Raw genomic sequence first — 20,257 nt, 5'->3', positions numbered from 1 at the left:
ACACTGTCCTCTGGGGGTCTGGGCTGTGACTCGGGCTCCTGCCCGACCGGAGTGGGCCGGGAGGGTGTGCCTTCCTCCCGGTGTGGTTAGCAGCCTGTGTTCTCTGCCACGAGCTGCTTCCACTTTCCACGCCACTGCCCTGGGTTCCACGGTGAAGACTGGACTTTCCTGCGGCAGCTGCAGGTCATTTCTCCCAGGTTTCTGTGGGCATTATAAAGAGAGGCCTTTTCTCAGGGTCCCGAGTTTAGTAGCCTTCAAACAAACATTTCGAGTGGCCTCGTCGACGAGCCACATCTTCCTTTACAGTTTATGTGTGCATGTGCGTGTGCGCGTGGGATTGAACCCAGGGCCTCGTGCATGCAAGGCGGGCATCTACCGACTGAGCTCTCTCCCCAGCCCTATGTGGCCTGCGGGGCCTCCACAGGCCAAAGCAGCAGGGCCAAGGGGCCAGGGTGAAAGCAGAGACCCTGAGCGGAGAGGCCTTCCCTCTTCAGGTTGACCCCTCAGGTGTTTTGTCCCGTGTTGGGAAGCCGACCAGCCTGCGCTGCCCCTCTGCTCAGTACCCTCATGGTATTCCAGAACACAGACTGGAGAGACCTACTCAGCCAGACTGCCTGTTGGCGTGGACGCTGGCTTTGGGTCGGTTAGACCAGCCCCACATCCCTGCATTTCTCTGTTAGCAGGAATTCTCTGCCTTTTCTCCCAAACAACACTGCTAGGTCTGTGGGCTTGTTTCTGTAGCCTGTCAGAGTCGTCCAGGGTCACTGGTGACCCTATCGATGGGTCCTGACAGTCTAGCTTTCTAGCCAGTGCCGAACGGGCCGGTTCTTTCTGTCGTTGGTCTTTCACTAGGAGAGCAGCAGCCTTGGCGTTAGAGACCCAGGCCTGTGTCCTGGGCAGCCACCACACGGGGCAAGTCCTTAAACCTCCCAGGAAGCCTCCCTCTCACCCTCTGAGGTGGAGCCTGGTTCCAGGGCTGCAGCAAAGTGGGAGGAGGGACCTCCGGTCAAAACGCCGACACGACCTCCCTACCCCATTGTCGGGCTCTTGCTGCTCTGCATGGGCAGCTCCTAGACTGTTCCAGAAGCCAGCTGTCAAGAGCAGCAAGGAAGAGTCAATGAGAGTAAATTTGATCCAAAATCAATTGGCTTTTATTTGATGCTCATCACACAATTATTTATAGTTATTCTAACTTTTAGTCACACCAATATCACACATAACTTAATCACTAAATTATTATAAGCCCCGAATAAACAAGACTCACTCCTTACTGAGACCCGTTCCTAAGGTCCACACCTGTGTGATGTGTCTTGAGTGGAAGGGCAGCGGCTCCCAGAGGTCAGTCAGGAAGACAGCTCAGGAGATCTCGCTGGGGAGCTCCCTCCAGCCAGAGTCCTGATCGGGGAGGACGGTTGGAAGGCGAAGGAGGGCGGCAGGCCGGGCGGAGACGTCTCAGGCAGGATGCACACGGGCAGCTCCGCTGTCACTTCCACAGGAACGTCTCGGTCACGGTCAGGGTGATGGATGGTCCATCAAGCAACGAGCAAGTCAGTGAGTCCCTCCAGGCTTGGCGCAACACTGGCATCATTGGTGTAAAACGGGGACTGGAGCTAGGCTCATCTGAGTCCTTTTAAACCCTTTTTATCAGACCCTGCCAGCCTGTCTTGGTCCGAGGGAAGTTAGTTATCTTACTCGGGGTCAGTTGCACATGTCTCCAGCTTGGGGGCAACGTCAATCTTATCTTGGGGCAACACCACATCATTACCTCATTACAGCACAGAGTCAACAACTTGTGGTTTTTTTTTGCAAGTTACACAGCACACAGAATGTCACACATTTAATTTTGCTCCTTATACCAGCCGTGTGTCCCCAGCTCCCAGCCCCGTCTCACCCACGCCCTCACACTCAGCCCTGCCGGACATATGATGCTGCCCTCGGCCGGGGCCCCCTCCACCCTCCTGCCTGGATGCTGCTCCACATCCTCTTCCAGAACTGGGCTGAGCTCTCTCCCTCCTGATGTTTCCCACAATGTGCGGAGACAGGGACCCTGGGAGAGCCTGGGATGGGGTCCGGTTAACCTGCACCTGGTCGCCCACCTTTCCCAAGGCCCTATTGGCCTCATGTTGCCGATAAAATCAACCCTGAACCAGGCAAAAGGTCAGCTACCAACCAACATAGACAGAAGGAGAGACACCAGGTAACGAACCCAGAGGACCCGGCAGTCATGACTCGTCGCCTGGAGAGAGCGGTGTGAGGAGCGTGGGTGTCCTTAGGGTGCAGAGGCCTTGGATGTAGACACTCGTGGGGAAGGGGTGGGCAGGGCTTTCCAGAGCCCAGGTCCAGAGTGACCTGGATCTGAGGCACTTGAGGCTCGACGTTTCACCTGGAGGTTCTGTTTTTCTGCCCTAGTGCGGGCAGGAGCCAGGAGTCCTGTCTTGGGCCAAGGCTCACCCACAGGCCTGGCCCCCTCTGCTGACTGTCCACCTGCCACAATTCCTCCTGGTCTTTTGCAGGTGGAGAATGATGAGGGGCGAGAACGCCACCAAGGTCAGCACCTTCATCCTGCTGGGCTTCCCCACGGCCCCCAGGCTGCAGTACCTGCTCTTCCTCCTTTCCTGCTCACCTACCTCTTTGTCCTGGTGGAGAACCTGGCCATCATCCTCACCGTCTGGAGCAGCACCTCCCTCCACAGGCCCATGTACTACTTTCTGGGCATCATGTCCACCCTGGAGATCTGGTATGTGTGCGACATCATCCCCAAGATGCTGGACGGCTTCCTCCTGCAGCGCAAGAACATCTCCTTCGTGGGGTGCATGACTCAGCTCTACTTCTTCAGCTCCCTGGTGTGCACCGAGTGTGTGCTCCTGGCCTCCATGGCCTACGACCGCTACGTGGCCATCTGCCACCCACTGCGCTACCAAGTCATCATGACCACAGGGCTGTGCATCCAACTGGTGGCCTTCTCCTTTGCCAGCGGCTTCACCATCTCTGTGATCAAGGTCTACTTCATCTCCAGCGCCACCTTCTGTGGCTCCAACATCTTGAACCACTTCTTCTGTGACATTTCGCCCATCCTCAAGCTGGCCTGCACAGACTTCTCGACCGCAGAGCTGGTGGATTTCATCCTGGCCTTCCTCATCCTGGTGTTCCCGCTCCTGGCCACCATCCTCTCCTACGGGCACATCGCGCTGGCCGTCCTGCGCATCCCCTCGGCCACAGGCCGTTGGAGGGCCTTCTCCACCTGTGCCTCCCACCTCACTGTGGTCACCATCTTCTACACGGCCTTGCTGTTCATGTATGTTCGTCCCCAGGCCATCGACACCCGGAGCTCCAACAAGCTCATCTCTGTTCTCTACACGGTCCTCACGCCCATCTTGAACCCCTTGATCTACTGCCTGAGGAACAAGGAATTCAAGGATGCCCTGAGAAAGGCTCTGGGCCAGGCCAGGCCGTAGGAGGGTGCACCTCCCCATCTCCTGGAACTGCCCCTCAGAAGCTGCCCGCTTGCTGACCGGCCACGAGTGCTAAAGTGGAAAGTCTCTGCGTCGGGGAAGTGGCGTTTGTGCAGTGATCTTAACAAGGCCCCCACGTCTGTGTTGCTCCGTCAGGTCACGGAGGTTCATTCCATGGCCCTGTTGCTGTTGGAGCTTATTTTTTTTTTATCTTAATGAGCAAAGTAGGACTTGGTAGAGTTCAATGAATCTTTCTCACCTTTAAAATTGCCATAGACCTTTCAGCAGAGTGACGAGCACGCCCCTCGTAGTGCACCATGCGCATCATGGGCTTCCGGGCTGCAGTGCTGAGCGTGTGGCGAAGTGAGCTCCAGCTCACCTGAGCCAGCTCTGCCTGGGACTGAGCGTGCACAGCCTGCGTTCGTGCACAGGCGAGCCCTCCTACACTCCTGGGGAGCAGCTCTGCTCCACATAACCTCCCCACCGTCGGGCAGCTCTGAGAAAATAAAAAGGCTCATCGCTGTTTGACTTGACCTCCGTTGACCTGTAACACATGCAGATGCTCAGAGAGGGGAGCCCAAGTCTGCCTGTCCAGCACTGGACCCGTGAAGCCCGGCACGAGCCCCTGGGACACAGGGGACAAGGGGTGGTGTGTGGTGGTGGCAGGTGCAGGTGCAGGCGGGGCCACAGGACAGAGGAGAGGAGTCCAGCATGAGGGGAGGAGGACGCTGGGTGGAGTGAGTCCCAGAACAGGCAGGGAGAAGGGTTTCACGTTAAAGAGCAGAGGAGGAGAGGGGGCCCTGGGCAGGACGCGGGAGGAGAGGGGGCCCTGGGCGGGACGCGGGAGGAGAGGGGGCCCTGGGCGGGACGCGAGGGGCCCTGGGCGGGACGCGGGAGGAGAGGGGGCCCTGGGCGGGACGCAGGAGGAAGGGACCCTGGGCAAGACACGGGAGGAAGGGACCCGGGCAGGACGTGGGAGGAGAGGGAGCCCTGGGCAGGACGCGGGAGGAGAGGGGGCCCTGGGCGGGTCGCGGGAGGAGAGGGGGCCCTGGGCGGGTCACGGGAGGAGAGGGGGCCCTGGGCGGGACGCGGGAGGAGAGGGGGCCCTGGGCGGGTCGCGGGAGGAGAGGGGGCCCTGGGCGGGACGCGGGAGGAGAGGGGGCCCTGGGCGGGACGCGGGAGGAGAGGGGGCCCTGGGCGGGACGCGGGAGGAGAGGGGGCCCTGGGCAGCTTCACTGACAGAGCCGTGAGGCAGGGTGCAGTGAGCATGCAGACCTGGAAGGTTCAGGGAGCCCAGGGCCTGGGACCCCAGGGGCAGCCAGAGGCAGAGCCCCCAGCACACACTGGCCGTGGCCGGCATCAAAAGCCAGAAGGCTCTTGGCGATGTTATCTGGCAGCTGCTGGTGAGTGTGCTGGGTGTGCATCCCTAGCTGGTTCGGCAGGTGTGCGAGACGTAGACAGGGACCTGGTGGGAGGCAGGGAGACTGTGGGGCAGGCAGGGAGGCCACTGGGGCTGAGCAGTGGACCTGGGTGGGATGGACTGGCCGGGAACCGTCTGGGTGTTCAAGTAGCATTTGGGGTCAGGGTGGGTAAAACAGGGAGTCGAGGCTGCTTCTGAATTTATGGCAGGAGACACCCAAGGACAGGGGCGCAAAGGCCTCTCCCAGGGAAGCCTGTGTCCAGGTTGGGACACGCTGCCTTGGGAGCCTCTGGGAATCTAGCCCCGCTGACCTGATTTACAGCAGGCAGAGGGGATGATCCCAGTCATTCGGGGGGGAACACCCTACAGATCAGGAGGAAGCGTAAGGTCAGGGGAGAAAGACCGCTTCACTGGGGAGCGTCAGGCCACCGACGCGGCTTGGGCCGTGGTGAATTTGACGTAAGGGATGGCGCCAACCTGAGATCAGGAGTCTGTGTGAGCCTTACGAACAAGGTCTCGTGGAGAGAGACTCTTCCTGGGGTAGTTTCAGGGCATGCTGGGCGGGCAGAACCTCACTGGCTGGAGGGCCCTCCTGGATCTAACCTGCTGGCAGTCCCCAGGTCGTGAGCACGTGCGGCCCAGAAGTACGACACCCAGCCGCGCCGTTGCTCCAGGCTGCGGCAGACAGGCCTTCCAAGCGTCAGAGCATCGTTTCCAGCAGAGTCAGGAAGCGAGCGTCAGCGGCATCTGGAGCAGCAAGGACGCGTTCACTGGGGCTTCGGGTGGCTTGCGAGAACACCCACCGCCCTGATGCGGGTGGAGATGGCCTGCCTGGTGGTGTTAGCCCACAACCCACAGCGGCCCTGCGTTTTAACTAAGTTCAGGCCCTAGCTACAACTGCCTGCGCACTGTGGTCCCAGGGACTTCCCGGAACGGAGGAGGAAGGATTGGGACCACAGGAAACTGGGGGAAGAGTAGGCTTTCGTGATGGCCCACAAGTCTTGACCTGTGGCCTTAGAAAGCAGTCCATGCCTAGGACGCCGTCTGCCCTGGGGGAACGTCGGTGCTCGGCTCGGCTTCGCTCTCCCACACCGGTCCTGGGAACTGTGCCGCAGTGGGGGTGGAAGGCGGGCCGCCAGCTGGGCTCCGGCAGGCTTTCCCTGACGCTGATTCAAGAGGACCCACATCTGGGTTCCAGACCATAAATGGTGTGTGACTCTCAGTGGGCGGATCACGGAGGGCTACCTGGTCCAGGAACACGCTGTGCCGTGCACGTAAGCCCGGCAGCTCCCGTCCTGCCAGGTGGCGGGGGCCGAGATGGGAGAGGCTGTTTCTGGTGGCACAGACATCCCAGAGACCATCTCATAAGGGGCGATCTGTGCTCTCCAGTGGGAGTGGACCTGATTGTCACTAATACCTGTGGCCATGGAAAGCCATTCCATCTGAGTAACTTTGCCAATGTCAGGCTTAAAATGTCATATGTCCTTCTGAACTTGCAGAACTGAGTGCTGTAGAGATAACAGCAACACCTGTATTTGTAAGACCTGGTTTACTGCTTTATGACTCTTGCAGTAAAATGAGGTAATCAAGGAGCTGGGGACAGGGAAAGTGTTGTGGATTGTCTGGGTGGCCTAAGAGCAATGACCAGTGTCCTTACAAAAGACACACAGAGGATATTTGGCACATGGAGGAGGCAATGTGACCCAGAGGCTGCCACCAGCCCTGGAGCCACCAGAAGCCCGGAGAGACAGCACGCACATTCTTGCAGCCTAAGGAGGAGCTGATCCAGGAGGGAGGGAAGGATGACATCCTGGGCTGGCAAGGGATTAAAGGAGTGTGGAACACAGGGCTAATGTGGAAGAACATTCCAGAAGGAACAGACAGTCCAAACCCCACAGGGAGGTGGACGGAGCCAGCGTGCTTGATGGCACAGAGGGAGGGTTGGTGGAATCAGAATGGAGAGCACAGGGAGGTCAGGAGAACTGGACCAAGGGAAATAGGCCAGGCAGTTGCTGGCCTTGTGGGCCTGACCAGTCCTTCCCTGAGGGCACAGTGGCTGGGGCTCTGAGCTGTATCAGGACCTAACTTACTATCGAACCCTGCTGAAGCAGCATGGCCCGCCAGGACTCTGGCTTGGCCTCCAGCTCTGGCCTCCCTCCTGCCCGTGCAGTGTGATTCCCTTCAGAAGGGTGGCCTGGCTCTTAGCACTGGAACTCCATGACCCTTGTGAGCCCGGGCCAAAGGGCTGCCCCGAGACAGTAGCCACTCTCATGGGGACAGCAGAAGTTGCCACCAAGGCAGTGGTGAAGCACCAGAAAGGGCCCTGGGGCATGGGCTCCACAGAGGCACGGACCCGGCTAATTGGCAGTGTGGGCAGCCCCGTTGGCAGCGTGGGGTAATTGGGCCCTGGAGTCACCATGCTTCTGCAGAAAAGGCCACAGCTCTTCCTCCCCAGTGCCCAGGGAAGCCCACTTCTCAGAAGCCAGGTCCAGGGGCCCTGGTCACTGGCCAGGCTTCAAGTCACTGGACACGAGTAGAAGCCATTCCTCGCTCCTGCAGGCAGCCGCAGCCCTTCAGAGTGAGCTTCTGGTCCCCTCAGGTAGGATCCATGCATCCATGCTGATGGGGGTCTGTCTGGCTCTGCTGTGATTTCAGAGTGCATTCTTACCTTGTGTCATGGCGGAGCTGTGTGTGTGTGTGTGTGTGTGTGTGTGTGTGTGCGTGTGTGACAGACAACCCCTTGACCCATGCCTCCTACACCTGGGGTGGGGCAAGGGCTCACCTCTGTCTCAGCATCCCACTCAATAACTCCTGGGGGCTTCGTAAATGACTCTTCTATCTGTAAGCACCATGCCGAGTGTGTCTGTGGACACTGTGCCGAGCACACGTCCATTAGTACTGTGCTCAGTGTGTGTGCTGAATGCACTTTTGTGGCCACTGTGCTGAGTGCACATTTATGGGTACTGTGTTGAGTGCACATTTATGGGTACTGTGCTGAGTGCACATTTGTGGGCACTGGTCGGCACCCCAATGCCCAGCATTAGCAGCCTAGCCAGGATCTTCACTGCACTGGCAGAGAACATCAGCTCCCATCACAGCTAAGGTCTGCTTCCAGCTGGTTCCCTCCGCCAGGAGGCAGGCAGGCATCGAGGCTAACTGCTGTCGGCTGACAGGGGTGGAGAGGCCACTGCAGACCCCTCTGATAGGCTCCCCAAACACATCCACTCAGGGCATAGCAGTGTGCCCTTCCATGTCGCAGATTTCCTGAGAAGACCTGAGTTTGGATTTCTGGCCAAAGACGCTCTGTATGCAGCACCCTGGCAAGCTTCGTCCACCATGAGAAAATGCCGAGCTCCTTCTTCAGAAGCCAGCTGGCCTTCCAGCCTCTGTCTAGGAAGCAGGGAGGCAGAACCCCACAAAATGCACCAATTCAGAGCAGGAGAGACCTGGGCAGGGCAGGACAGTGGAAGCCAAAAGTCCCCATGAAGTCAGGACACGGTTAAGAGCCAGGTGCCAAGGCCCACCCTCGCTGGAGACAGCAGGACCCCGTGGGGTGAACTTTCAGCTTTCGGGGGCAGAGCAAAGGGTCCCGAGAGCACTCTGCACTACCTTTGCAGCTTTTCTGTAAGCCCCAAATTATTCCAAAATAAAAAGTTTATTTGAAAGCAAACATAGCCATTGTCTAAAGTGCAAGTGACAGAGAGAGTGCTACATGGTTCTTATTTTGTAAATAAGTGCAGTTTGTATCTAACCAACCATCTAGTGTTGACTAGCCAACTCACAGTGATTAGTTACCACTATCCAAATAACCAGCATGATCCAGGGGGCCTGCACTCTGCTGGGAGGGGAGTAGGAGACCCAGAGCCTCCAGCAAAACCTGGGCACAGGCAGGAACCCCTGGAGTCCCAGAGTGCCTCCTCATGGACTCTAAAACCCACTATGGCCACTCAGCTGGGAAGAGGACACAGCCACCTCTGACGGTCTGCAGAGGCAACACTCAGTGCATGAGCAAGCTGTGCCATCAAGAGAGCAAACACATTCACCTCTTTCCATGATGCCAGAATTTACGGGACAACAATAAGTTCACAGGCTACACCTCTCTCAGTGGTGGCAATTCACCGAGTACTCGTGGCTCACCTGGTAGACAGAGGCCTGGCAATCACAAGGGCTTTCATTCCATTCCAACTTGTAAAAATTTGTTCCAATTAGTTATACATGACAATAGGATGCATTTTTCTTTTTTTATTAATTTTTTTGTTCTAGTTGGTTATACATGACAGTAGAATGCATTTTGACACATTGTACACAAATGGAGCAGAACACTCCTCTGGCTGTACATGGAGCTAAGTCACACTGATTCCATTCCAATCTTAATTCTAATGTCCATACACTCAAGTCACATGTCACACTTCACACAATGATATTTAAGTAGGTCACAGGAAGACTGAGAAAGGGTTAAGACAGCTGCAGAGTCACCAGATGCAGAGCCCAGAGGACAGGCAGAGACAAGTGTGGAGTCTCACTGCAGGTGGTCAGTGAGGGTTTTCATGACCATTCTGCACAGTTGTCAAGGCAGAGGATCCAGATGGACAGGAACCTCTGAGTGTCAGCTTGAGGTGTCAGCTTGGAGTGGGTCATTGTCTCATTCATGCAGGAGAAACTGCACAGTGCTGAATCCCAAGGGACAGAACAAGAGGTCTGTCACTGTGGTGATTTCCCTGGGCAAGGTTTGTGACAAGTGACCAGGAGATGGGGTCAGGGTGTTGCTATGCCCAGTCTGGGGACTCTTCTTTTTATGGGTCTCAAATGAGGGGTTGGAACTGGTGAGGTTGATAGGTTCCTGTGTCTGGTGTTCCTGATGTGATGAGGGATGCCCACATGTCCAGGTGCTCCTTGATCTATTTTGATAAGTTGGAATGTGTAAGCTAATTATCAATTCATGCCTTCCAGTGGTTCTGAGAAGATGGTGTTTGTTCATGTGTACAAACCAGGTGTGGAGTTATCTGCCTTGGCACCTGTGCTTGATATGGAGTAGCTGATGGCAAACAACTGCTTTACAAGATGGAGCAGCTCAGAGTTAGACATAGTCCAAAAACTGCTGTCCTGCACACCATGGAGTCACCAGGGCAGGCACAGCCTGAGAACTGCTGTTCTACACCATGGAGTCACTCAGGGCAGGCACAGCCTGAGAGCTGCTGTTCTGCACACCATGGAGTCACTCAGGGTAGGCACAGCCTGAGAGCTGCTGTTCTGCACACCATGGAGTCACCAGGGCAGGCACAGCCTGAGAGCTGCTGTTCCGCACACCATGGAGTCACCAGGACAGGCAGAGCCTGAGAGCTGCTGTTCTGCACACCATGGAGTCACTCAGGGCAGGCACAGCCTGAGAGCTGCGGTTCTGCATACCATGGAGTCACTAGGGCAGCACAGCCTGCTCACCACATCAGGATCAGACACTGGGCCTCCTTGAGTGGCAGGTGGTCATTATCACTCCTTTACAGGGGGAAGTAGGTTTGATAGAAGCCCTGGGGATGGAAGTGCTCTTGAGATTGACCTGCAAGTCTGAACTGCATGCTTGCACTGTATGGCAGGGAACAGTAGTGCCACTCGATGGTGCAGGTATGGCTCCACAAGGGAACTCTTGAACACTTAAGGCAGGAGTGTGGGCATGCCCATGTGCCAAGCTGACCCTGGTTCCTTTCAGGTTTCCTTTTCTCTGCAGAACTCCCCAGGAAGTCCAGACTTACAAGCCAGCCCTACAAGTGCCTGTGACCCCCCAGCGGGTGCTGTTCCACACACTTACTGGTCTCCCCACTGTCAAGTGCCCCAGATGGGGCCAGGCCCTGGGCTCACTTGCTTCCCCTCTTACCTTCTCCTTCCCCATGTCAGTGTCCTGGGGCTGCTGAAAGGAAGGGCCACCACCTGGGGCTTATGGTGGCAGAAACATGTCCTCACATTTTGGGATGCTGGACGTTCAGAACTAAGGTGTAGTAGGGCCTTGCCCCTCCTAATCCTACAGCAGTGTCGAGGTCTTAAGCCCCCTTGCCCTTCTCGACCAGCGACAAGGGAAGGGAGCACTCCCCAACAAGGTCAGACTGGGAAAGGTAGGGCCAACTGACTGCCCACACCCAGTTCTCCGGGCGGAAGACAATCAGACACATCAGGGAGACAAGTCACATCAGGGAGGGAACTCATTTACTGAGGAAGTCACACAGCTTTTATGTAGGGTGGAGGCTAAGTGGGAACCAATCAGCTTAAAGGTCAGCAAGGCACGGGGTGTTCATGCAGGCAAGAGTTCCATAGGACTATATGGCAAGCACGAGCTGATCACGTTTGCGGAACTGTTGTTAACCAATCTCTGACAGTGGTGCGATTTGTCATCATTAACTTTGGAAACCGCCTTTGAGGCATTGATCTTGCTCACTAGCCAGGGAGTAAGGAGTCAGCCTGAGTTAGTTAACGTGTCATTAGTCCCAACACAGCAGGACCCTCTTTGCTCGCCCAGTTTCTGGTGACTGCCCCTGCCTCTGGTCCTAGTGGTGGCAGCTTTCAACCTGGGAGCTGACTGAAGGGCCCAGTAACACCCTGTATGTCCTCCGCAACCTTTCTGCATATGCCTCTACTGGAGGTGCAGCTGTCTGATGTGGCCTTCTCCCTTTGTCTCTCTTGGTCTTTTCTTCCAAAAGGACACTGTCATTGGATATAGGACCACCAGCAAGCAGGAAGCAAGGAAACTGTGAAATCTGTCAGTCGCGTGAGCCAGCCTGCCTGCCAGAGACAGCCAGCAGAGACAGAGGCTGCCAGGTTGAGCTGTGGCTGTTATAGGAAGGCAGAGGCCCAGCAACCCCGACAGTCTGGGGTTCTGGCATCTGAGTGGTCCTGGGACGCTGCCACCTACCGCTCAGCAAGGAGCAACTGCTGAAGTCCATGGGTGCTGGGCACTCGAGCAATCTCCTTGTCCTGAGCAAATCCAAATGCTGCAACTGGAATTCTTTTAAGTGCCCGAGGGAGCATCCTCTGAAGTAAGCTTTGTTGTGCTCTCCTTCACTCTCAGCCCACATGGGGTCCTGGTGGGACCAGCAGGTGTGGGTTCTTCAGTCACAGAGTGCCCTGCAGTAGCAGCCACACCACAAAGGCCTGCTCTAAGACAGTGTCCAGTTCACCCCCAGGGACAACATGAGGCAATCAGGGGCTGGGAGCTCTGTTGGGGCTAGGACAGGGGCCTGAGGACCTCTGTTGGGATGGAGGCTCATGGAGAAGGCAGTCTAGGGCGAGGAACGGGAAGAACATGCCCAACATGGTGTTCGTGGATGGCCCTGTGGCAAGTCCCTGGTGGGGACTAACTCCTCTGTCCCTGTGCAGTAGGGCTGAGGGTAGTGTAAGAAATGGACATGCTCTCTGCTCCTGCTTAGCCTGCCCCTGCTGCCTGCTGGACCTCTTCCAGGGCATCCAGGTGGTGGCCTTAACTGTGAGCTGGTGGCTGGCTTTTGCTTGCTCACCTACGCTGCCTGTGGAGGCGTGCCCCCGAGCTCCTGGTCCAAGGGGTTGCAGCTCCCTGGTCTTCCACCCCCGGCCAGCTCTCTAGGGAGCCTGGCTGTCCTTCCCGGAGAGACGTCTCTGCTCTCCTCCAGCTGTCGGCCTGGGGCTCTGCCCTGGTTGGTTGGAAGCCTGACTGTGCCAAGGCTGCTGCCCCAACCTGCAGGAACCTTGCAGGCTGTGACATGGCACTCAGCATGGCCTCCCTGTGTCTGTGCCCACTTGGGCCTCCATGTCCACCTGACTGGCCTTGGACTGGTGCAGGCCTCGGGACTCCAAACTCTGGCTTTGCCCTGCCCTGGAGCACTCTGCCCTATCAGAGCTGCCTGGGGCCCTGGCCAGCCCCCTGCCCGCCACCTCCTGCCCCTGCCTACTTCCCCTCCAGGAGCCCCAGGGAGGTGACATCACTTCCACAGGTGACAACAGTCAACCCTTGGGTTTTTCTTGAGGTTTCCCTTCATTGGTTTATTTGCGTTCATCATGTTTGTCTTTTTATTACTGCGTCACTCATAACATCAGGGTTCATTCTGACATGGTCGTAAGTGTATGGAATGTAATTTTCTCCGCTCCAGCCCCCAGTGTGTCCTCCCTGCTCTGCTCCGTCCTCCACTCCACTGAACAGAGCTTCCTCTGTTCCTCCTTTTTGGCTGGTGCTCACAGGCACAGTAGAGGGAAGTCATAATGCTCCACTGCATCCCGCAGCTCCTCCCTTTCCCAGGTTCCCCCCCTCGCTCCCCTTCCTCTGCTCCCCTGATCTCCCTTCTATTTTCATGGGACTCCTCCTCCTTTCACTCCCTATTTTGGTTCAGCTCTGCCAGCCTTCTTGCAGATGCTTGTTAAAATCAAGGTACTGAAGCCACCCACCAGTCTGTCATTCAGGACCAGGAGCTGCTTGGCCCTGGCAGGGTCAGGCTGATCCTTACCCACTCCCTGCCAACCAGAAGGGCCAAGAACAGGGCCAGTCCAGCTGGAAGGCCCAGCACTCACTGCACCTGGCCTCGCTGTCCTGCAGCTGCACCCTGACCTGCCCTCACCTCCGTTGCATGTTCTTGGATGTCCTGGGCCATAGGGCCTCCCTCCCTGGGTCTGCCTGGGGAAGATGCCCTGCCTCCTTCCCTGTGTCCCTGGAGAACTGCAGTCATGGCAGGGCTGGGCATGTCTCTGCCTGCTGAGACCAGCCCTCCCACTGTGCTTCTCCAGGCCCTGCTCAGGCTGCTCTGGCCTCAGTTTCCCATGTTTGACTTGAGCTGGCTTCTTGTCTCTGACCAGAAAGGCAGGGATGCAGAGTGCATGTGTGTGAGCATGTGTGAATGCATGTGTGAGCTCTCGTGAGCATGTGGGTACACCTGTAGCTCAGCCTGTCCTCCTCACCCCACTTCATCATGACATCCAAATCCAGGCAGACAGGACTTTCCTACCTTAAGACCTGAGAGATAAATGAATTATCACTCTGTCTGATTGCTCAAGTGAGCCAGGAGTCCTGTCTTGGGCCAAGGCTCACCCACAGGCCTGGTTCTGGCCCCCTCTGCTGCCCGTCCACCTGCCACAATTCCTCCTGGTCTTTTGCAGGTGGAGAACGATGAGGGGCGAGAACGCCACCAAGGTCAGCACCTTCATCCTGCTGGGCTTCCCCACGGCCCCCAGGCTGCAGTACCTGCTCTTCCTCCTCTTCCTGCTCACCTACCTCTTTGTCCTGGTGGAGAACCTGGCCATCATCCTCACCATCTGGAGCAGCACCTCCCTCCACAGGCCCATGTACTACTTTCTGGGTTCCTTGTCTTTCCTGGAGATCTGGTATGTGTCTGACATCATCCCCAAGATGCTGGACGGCTTCCTCCTGCAGCGCAAGAACATCTCCTTCGTGGGGTGCATGACTCAGCTCTACTTCTTCAGCTCCCTGGTGTGCACCGAGTGTGTGCTCCTGGCCTCCATGGCCTACGACCGCTACGTGGCCATCTGCCACCCACTGCGCTACCAAGTCATCATGACCACAGGGCTGTGCATCCAACTGGTGGCCTTCTCCTTTGCCAGCGGCTTCACCATCTCTGTGATCAAGGTCTACTTCATCTCCAGCGCCACCTTCTGTGGCTCCAACATCTTGAACCACTTCTTCTGTGACATTTCGCCCATCCTCAAGCTGGCCTGCACAGACTTCTCGACTGCAGAGCTGGTGGATTTCATCCTGGCCTTCCTCATCCTGGTGTTCCCGCTCCTGGTCACCATCCTCTCCTACGGGCACATCGCGCTGGCCGTCCTGCGCATCCCCTCGGCCACAGGCCGTTGGAGGGCCTTCTCCACCTGTGCCTCCCACCTCACTGTGGTCACCATCTTCTACATGGCCATGATCTTCATGTACGTCCGTCCCCAGGCCATCGACACCCGGAGCTCTAACAAGCTCATCTCTGCAGTATACACAGTCCTTACGCCCATGATAAACCCCTTGATCTACTGCCTGAGGAACAAGGAATTTAAGGGTGCCCTGAGAAAGGCTCTGAGCCTGGGTTAGGGTCTACAGGATGATCATATTCCCAGAATCTAACTTGTGATGACAAACAATATTTCATAAAGCACCTGATGCTCTTTAAAATTATAAATGAAATTTAACAAACCTACTGAATTAGTCACAATGAAGAATCTTCATCTGGGTGTGTTTTCAGAACAGGACCACACTCGTGCAACCAGCTCCTGGGGAGACCAAGAATTAGACACTGCCTGCCCTCTAGTCATCATTTCTGCCCCAAAGGACCACTCCCCTGACTTCTAGAGTCAGATGTTAGTTTGGGTGTCTTGAGGCTTTTATGAGTGTGACCTCAAAGCATGTGCACTTTACGTCCAACTTTGGTTCACCATGATGCCCATGTGAGTCCTTGGTGTTTTTGCATGTAAGTGATAATCTATGCATCCCATTGCTGTATAATAATCATATGTATGTCATAATGCTTTCATGCTTTTTACTGTTGATGGACAGTACTATGAATACTATATTATGGATACCGCTGCTATAAGCATTCTAGTTTATGTTCATGTAGTTTTGCAAAGTGCACAAAACTATACCTAGGGCAGACCTAGTCATACAGGCTGTATCTATAATTGCTGCAACATGAAGTATATATACAGTCAGGTTTAGTAGAAACTGCAAAACTGTTAAGTGGTGTACCAATTTTCACTCCCACTAGCAGTTTAGGAGAATTCCAGTAGCTCCTATCCCTGCTGACACTTAGTATTACATGTATTTTTCAATTTAGACATTCTTCTGTAGTTGTGACGGTATCTCCCTGTGACTTTAATTTGCCTTCCCCCAGTGACATGTGGCTTGAGCAGCTTTGTAGCACCTTGTGGCTCATGGTCCTTTTGGACACAACCTTTCTGACATGCCTCTTCCTGTCTTCTGCCTACTTCACAAGGTTTTCTTCCACACACAGGGGTCACACACTCTGGGTCCCAGTTCTCTGGTAGCCGAATTTTTGCAAAGATCTTCCAGGTGGTGGGTTTGCACTTGTGTTCTCTTAATGGGGCCTCTGATGAAGAGAAGTTCTTTTATTTCATGCCCAATGTCTGGTTGCCCCCTTTATAGTTATTTTCCATTTAGGACATGTTTGCCCTCTCCCAAGGTCATGAAGACATTCTCCTGCTTCATTCTAGAAGCCTTTTATCTTATCTTTCATGTTTCAATATGAAATCCATCTTAAGTTCATTTTCTTTATGGTCTAAGATGATCTGTTGTTCATTTCTACATGGAGTGAAGTTGATCCAGTCACCCTGTCATTTACTGCACAGACCCCTTTTCTCTCTGCACTGTACCCTTTGGTAAACCCAGTGGCTATACATATGGATCGAGTTTGGCCTCTCTTCTGCACCACTCGCCTGTCTGCTGCCACACCTGAACCACACTGTGGCCATCACTGTAGTCTTGCCACTAACTTTAGTGTCCCTCAGCAGGCCTTCCACCATGTTCTTCTACTCGGATTGCCTTGTTCTTAGTTCCTCCTGAGTGGTGGATGTACATTTCAGAATCTGCTCATTTCTGTCAACAAAAGAAAAACTTTTTGGAATTTTATTGGGATTGTGTTGAAGCTATAGATCAGTTGGGAGATGAATGTCATCGTCACAATTTCAAGATCTTTCACCTAAGAATGCATATCCCTCTCTTCCTGAACAGCTTCTTCAGTTTTTCAATATTATTTTGTAGTTTTCAGTACAGGGGTCTTTCACATCTTCCTGGTATTGAAAAATTTTAACACAAATAGTACCTTTTAAATTTTTTTGTTTTTATGCTGGGATGCATGATACACTTTTAAAAACTTTCTTTTGAACCTAATGGTATACTTACAGAAAGTTGTGAAGAACCACAGAGGGTGCACTTGTGCCCACCAGGTCTCTCTGATGGCATCGTCTTGCATGACCAAGGTGCCGTGCTGTTGGTCCCGGGACACTGGCCTTGGTACAGCCTGCAGTGCTTGTCCAGGTTTGCCAGTTACACACACACTCCTGTGTGTGTGTGTGTGTGTGTGTGTGTAGCACTGTGCAATCTCATCAGCTGCACAGGTCATTTCATGGACATAGTGGTGAACCGAGATGCATCTCCCTCACCAGCAAACGCCTTGTGCTATGGCCTTGCAGACCCTCCCCTCCCCTTCTTCTAGCCTCTGGCAGCCTCTGATTTGTTCTCCTCTCCATGTTGTTATTTCCAGGATGTCATGCAAAAGGAATCACGCCCTGTTGCCCTTTGAGACTGGCCTGTTTCCACTTTACCTACTTCAGATCCATTCACTGCTCTGAGAATCCCTGGTCTGCTTTTTCTGCTGAGTAGCATCCCACAATGCGTCTTACCACAGGTTTCTGATCCTCTCATGGCTGAAGGGTGAGGAGGTGGCTCCAGTTTTCAGCTGCTAGGAAGGAAGCGCAGGGAACACTGTTGGGTGTTTCTCAAAGAACCTGCATCTTCATTTCTCCAGGGTTAATACTGAGTTGTACGGTAAACTCGTTTAGATTAAAGGGGACTCACAAATTCTTCACCAGAGCGGCTACACCATTTCATTTTCTCACTAGACCTGTGTGAGCACATTGCCTTCTCTGCATTCCTTCCAGCATTTGACGCCCTTGTTTTTTATTTTGGTATGTCTGCTGCGTTTGTATTCATATCTCATTGGGATTTAACTTACATTTCTCTTATGGCTAATGAGGTTGAAGATGCTTTCTTCGTGTGCTTATCTGCTACCTGCATATCCTCTCCGGTGAGTCCTCTGTCCTTGTCCTTTCTGATCTTCTCCTGGGCGGTTCACTTCTTCGTGTTGGGTTGGGGAGCTCTTTTATGTACTCCAGAGCTGGGTCCTTGGTCAGGCCTGTTGGCAGGCTCTTCACTGCTGTCTCGAGCTTGTCTTCTCATCCTCTCAAGAGTGTCTTTCAGCGAGTGTCTCATTTTGATGAGGTCCAATTTTTCCTTTTACAAATCACACTTTTGATGACGAACCTAAGAATCTGAACCTCTGCCCTGCTGTCTGGTAGTTGCGTTTTCGTTGGTTTCGGGTGTGAAGTCCACGTCAAGGTTCCGCTCCGCTGGCCGCCTTGCGGACTTCATTCACGCTGTTGCAGACGTGGTCCTTTCTGGTCGCTGTGCTGGTTCACTGACCCGAGTCTGTGAACGCCCACCTCCATCACACGCGGTCCTGCTGAAGCGGTCACCGGGGGCATCCTCGTGGCCAGGCCTTACCTTTCCGCACAGGTTCCGTGAAGTGCGTCCACACAGCCCGCCTACCTCGCCGGTGTTTGGGTAGAGCTTGGAAGGCACTGACCACCCTGCTGTCCGTGACCCGGGAGTCAGTCTGCAGTTCCAGGCCCCTTCCGTCTCCGACCCGCGTCTTCTCCGCGTGGCATTTTACACGGAGCAAAGGTCAACGGCGTCCGACTGTATTTCCGTTTCCGGGGGCTTGGTTGGGAAGGCTGCGCAGCCGCGGTTCGTGTCCGCCCTGGAGTCTCCTGAACTCGCGCGCTCGCTCTGGGGGGGTTTACGGGTTCCTTCACCTCACCACTGGTAGAGGCGGCTTCGTTTCTTCTTTCCGGCACGTACGCCTCTCACGTCTTCCTCTGGACTTGAGCGCAGGTCTGGTAGGACCTGCCCAGCGGGGCCCGGGTCGCAGGGCGTGGCCCCTCCGGGGGCTCCCCAGTACCCGGGCCGGCCACGCCCCTCGCCCGACCCGGCGGAGCCAGGGGGCGGGCCGCAGCCTCTTCAGGGCGCCGCCCCTTCCGCCCGGGCCCAGCCCCTTCCGCCCGGGCGCCCTTCCCGCCTTGTGCGGAAGTTCTGACAGGCGCCGCGGGCACCCCTGGAGTGACGTCACGACGGCGCGCCGGCCTCAGGAGAGGACCCCGTCGCGACCGCGTCCCCTCGGTCCTTGAGCCTGAACCCAGCGCGCAGCGATGGCCTTGAGGCTGCTGACACTGGTCCCTGCGTCCGCGTCAGCGCGCGGCCTGGCGGCGGGCGCCCAGCGCGTGGTGAGGCGACGGGCAGCTCGGCGGGCCGGGCCGGTGTCTGCGCGGCGGCCTCCGGGACCGCTCTCCGGAGGGGTCCTGCCGCCCGGCGGTTGCCCTCCGTGGGGGCCGCCCGCCCCTCCAGCCCTGGTCGCGGCTCCAGGCGGAGGCTGCACCCCGGCGGGCCCACCGGGCCTGGCCGCGGCGGACGTTCGTCCCTGAGTTCACTGGCAGCTTTACCGAAGGCCCTTTAGAAGGGCGCCGGGCGATGGGTGTCGGGCGGGAACCGAGGGCAGTTAGGGTAGATCTGGAAGGCGAGAGCGGGGGACGACTTTAGACGCGGAGGGACAAGGCAGCCGAAGAACCGTGACCGCAGACCCAGGAGACCTTGTGGAGCCGCATGGCTGTCCAGTCTCTTAAAGGGGACTGGCGCCTGGCTAAGAAATCGAGTTTGAAGAGTCTGACTGGAAAATCATGTGCATGTGTTTCGGAGGTGACCGAGGCGGCAGGAGGGGAGAGAGGTGGTTGGCTCTTTAACACCGGGTGTTCTGGGACCTGTGTTAGTGGAAGCAGGAGACTTGGAGAGAGGTGCTCGCTGTGGTCTGGGCACGGCGCACGGCCTGCAGCAGTGCGTTCACTTTGGGGCAGAGAAGCTTGTGCAAGATGAAGAGGGTGTATACTTTGTGACCTGAACAGCGGTTAAATGAGTTGGAATATTTCTTGAAAAGTCAGTTATTTTGTGTTATTCTGGACAACAGGAGAATGGGATCAAGGCTATTTATTAGCCTAGCCTCCTGTGGATGGATCTTGGGTGGTTCCAGTTTTTGCTGTAGCAGTCATTACCCCAGTGAACATTTTGATGTATATAGCCTTCTTCCCATTTTTTTGCTATAAATGTGTGTATATGTATTATTTACAAAAGTGAGATTATGTAGTGCATTATCTCCTTTAATCAACTAAAGCTATGCTTTCTTCAGACTTCATTGGTTTTTTTCACCGTGTCCATTTGCCCATCCAGTGTGCCATGTAACATCTACTTGTGTCTTTCAGTTGTGTGGGTTTCTCACATTCTTTGATTCTGGTGACTTGATGGTTTTGAGCAGTACCAAGCAGGTGTTTGATTCCTCAGAAACTTGCTGGTTTTCTCATGGTTGAACTTTGGCTGGGAAGAGTACTGCAGGGGTGAAGGGCTTCTGGCATCTCATCGAACACACTAGTCAGTGACTGTCAGTTGATGCTGCCTTGTCACCTGACTGGTTTGTTGGGGCTGATTTCCTATGCAAGGCTGTTCTTTCCCCTGTGCCCTGTATTCTCAGGAGGGAGCCCCTGTGTGCCATGCTCAGAGAGCAGTCTTGCTCTTCTTCTCATAGAATGTCCAGATTGT

The 20,257-nt window shown here is 55.4% G+C and overlaps 3 protein-coding genes across 6 annotated transcripts in view; all 3 read left to right on the top strand.

The window, feature by feature from the left end:
• Window positions 1-2,520: 2,520 nt before the first annotated feature.
• On the top strand, window positions 2,521-3,455 carry LOC124979556 (olfactory receptor 6B2-like). The gene is given in 2 exon segments (XM_047543914.1): window positions 2,521-2,611; window positions 2,614-3,455. Coding segments are annotated over 2 exon segments (933 nt in total).
• A 10,512-nt stretch (window positions 3,456-13,967) lies between these two features.
• LOC124979120 (olfactory receptor 6B2) lies at window positions 13,968-14,914 on the top strand. Its single transcript, XM_047543393.1, has one exon. The coding sequence runs from the start codon at window positions 13,988-13,990 to the stop codon at window positions 14,912-14,914; it is 927 nt and encodes a 308-aa protein (XP_047399349.1). The 5' UTR covers window positions 13,968-13,987.
• Window positions 14,915-18,739: 3,825 nt separating this feature from the next.
• Ndufa10 (NADH:ubiquinone oxidoreductase subunit A10) overlaps window positions 18,740-20,257 on the top strand; it is a 45,433-nt gene continuing 43,915 nt past the window's right edge. For 2 of the 4 annotated variants that reach the window (XM_047543392.1, XM_047543390.1), the window contains exon 1: window positions 18,740-18,897. In XM_047543392.1, coding sequence (XP_047399348.1) covers window positions 18,823-18,897 — 75 coding nt within the window. In that variant the 5' untranslated portion in view covers window positions 18,740-18,822. Of the gene's footprint in view, window positions 18,898-19,208; window positions 19,367-20,257 lie in introns of those variants that run through there. The other 2 variants (XM_047543389.1, XM_047543391.1) reach the window with 2 other exon arrangements.

This window comes from Sciurus carolinensis, chromosome 3 (assembly GCF_902686445.1).
Source record: "Sciurus carolinensis chromosome 3, mSciCar1.2, whole genome shotgun sequence".
Taxonomy (NCBI): Eukaryota; Metazoa; Chordata; class Mammalia; order Rodentia; family Sciuridae; genus Sciurus; species Sciurus carolinensis.
This window is presented reverse-complemented; position numbering and strand designations above follow the sequence as displayed.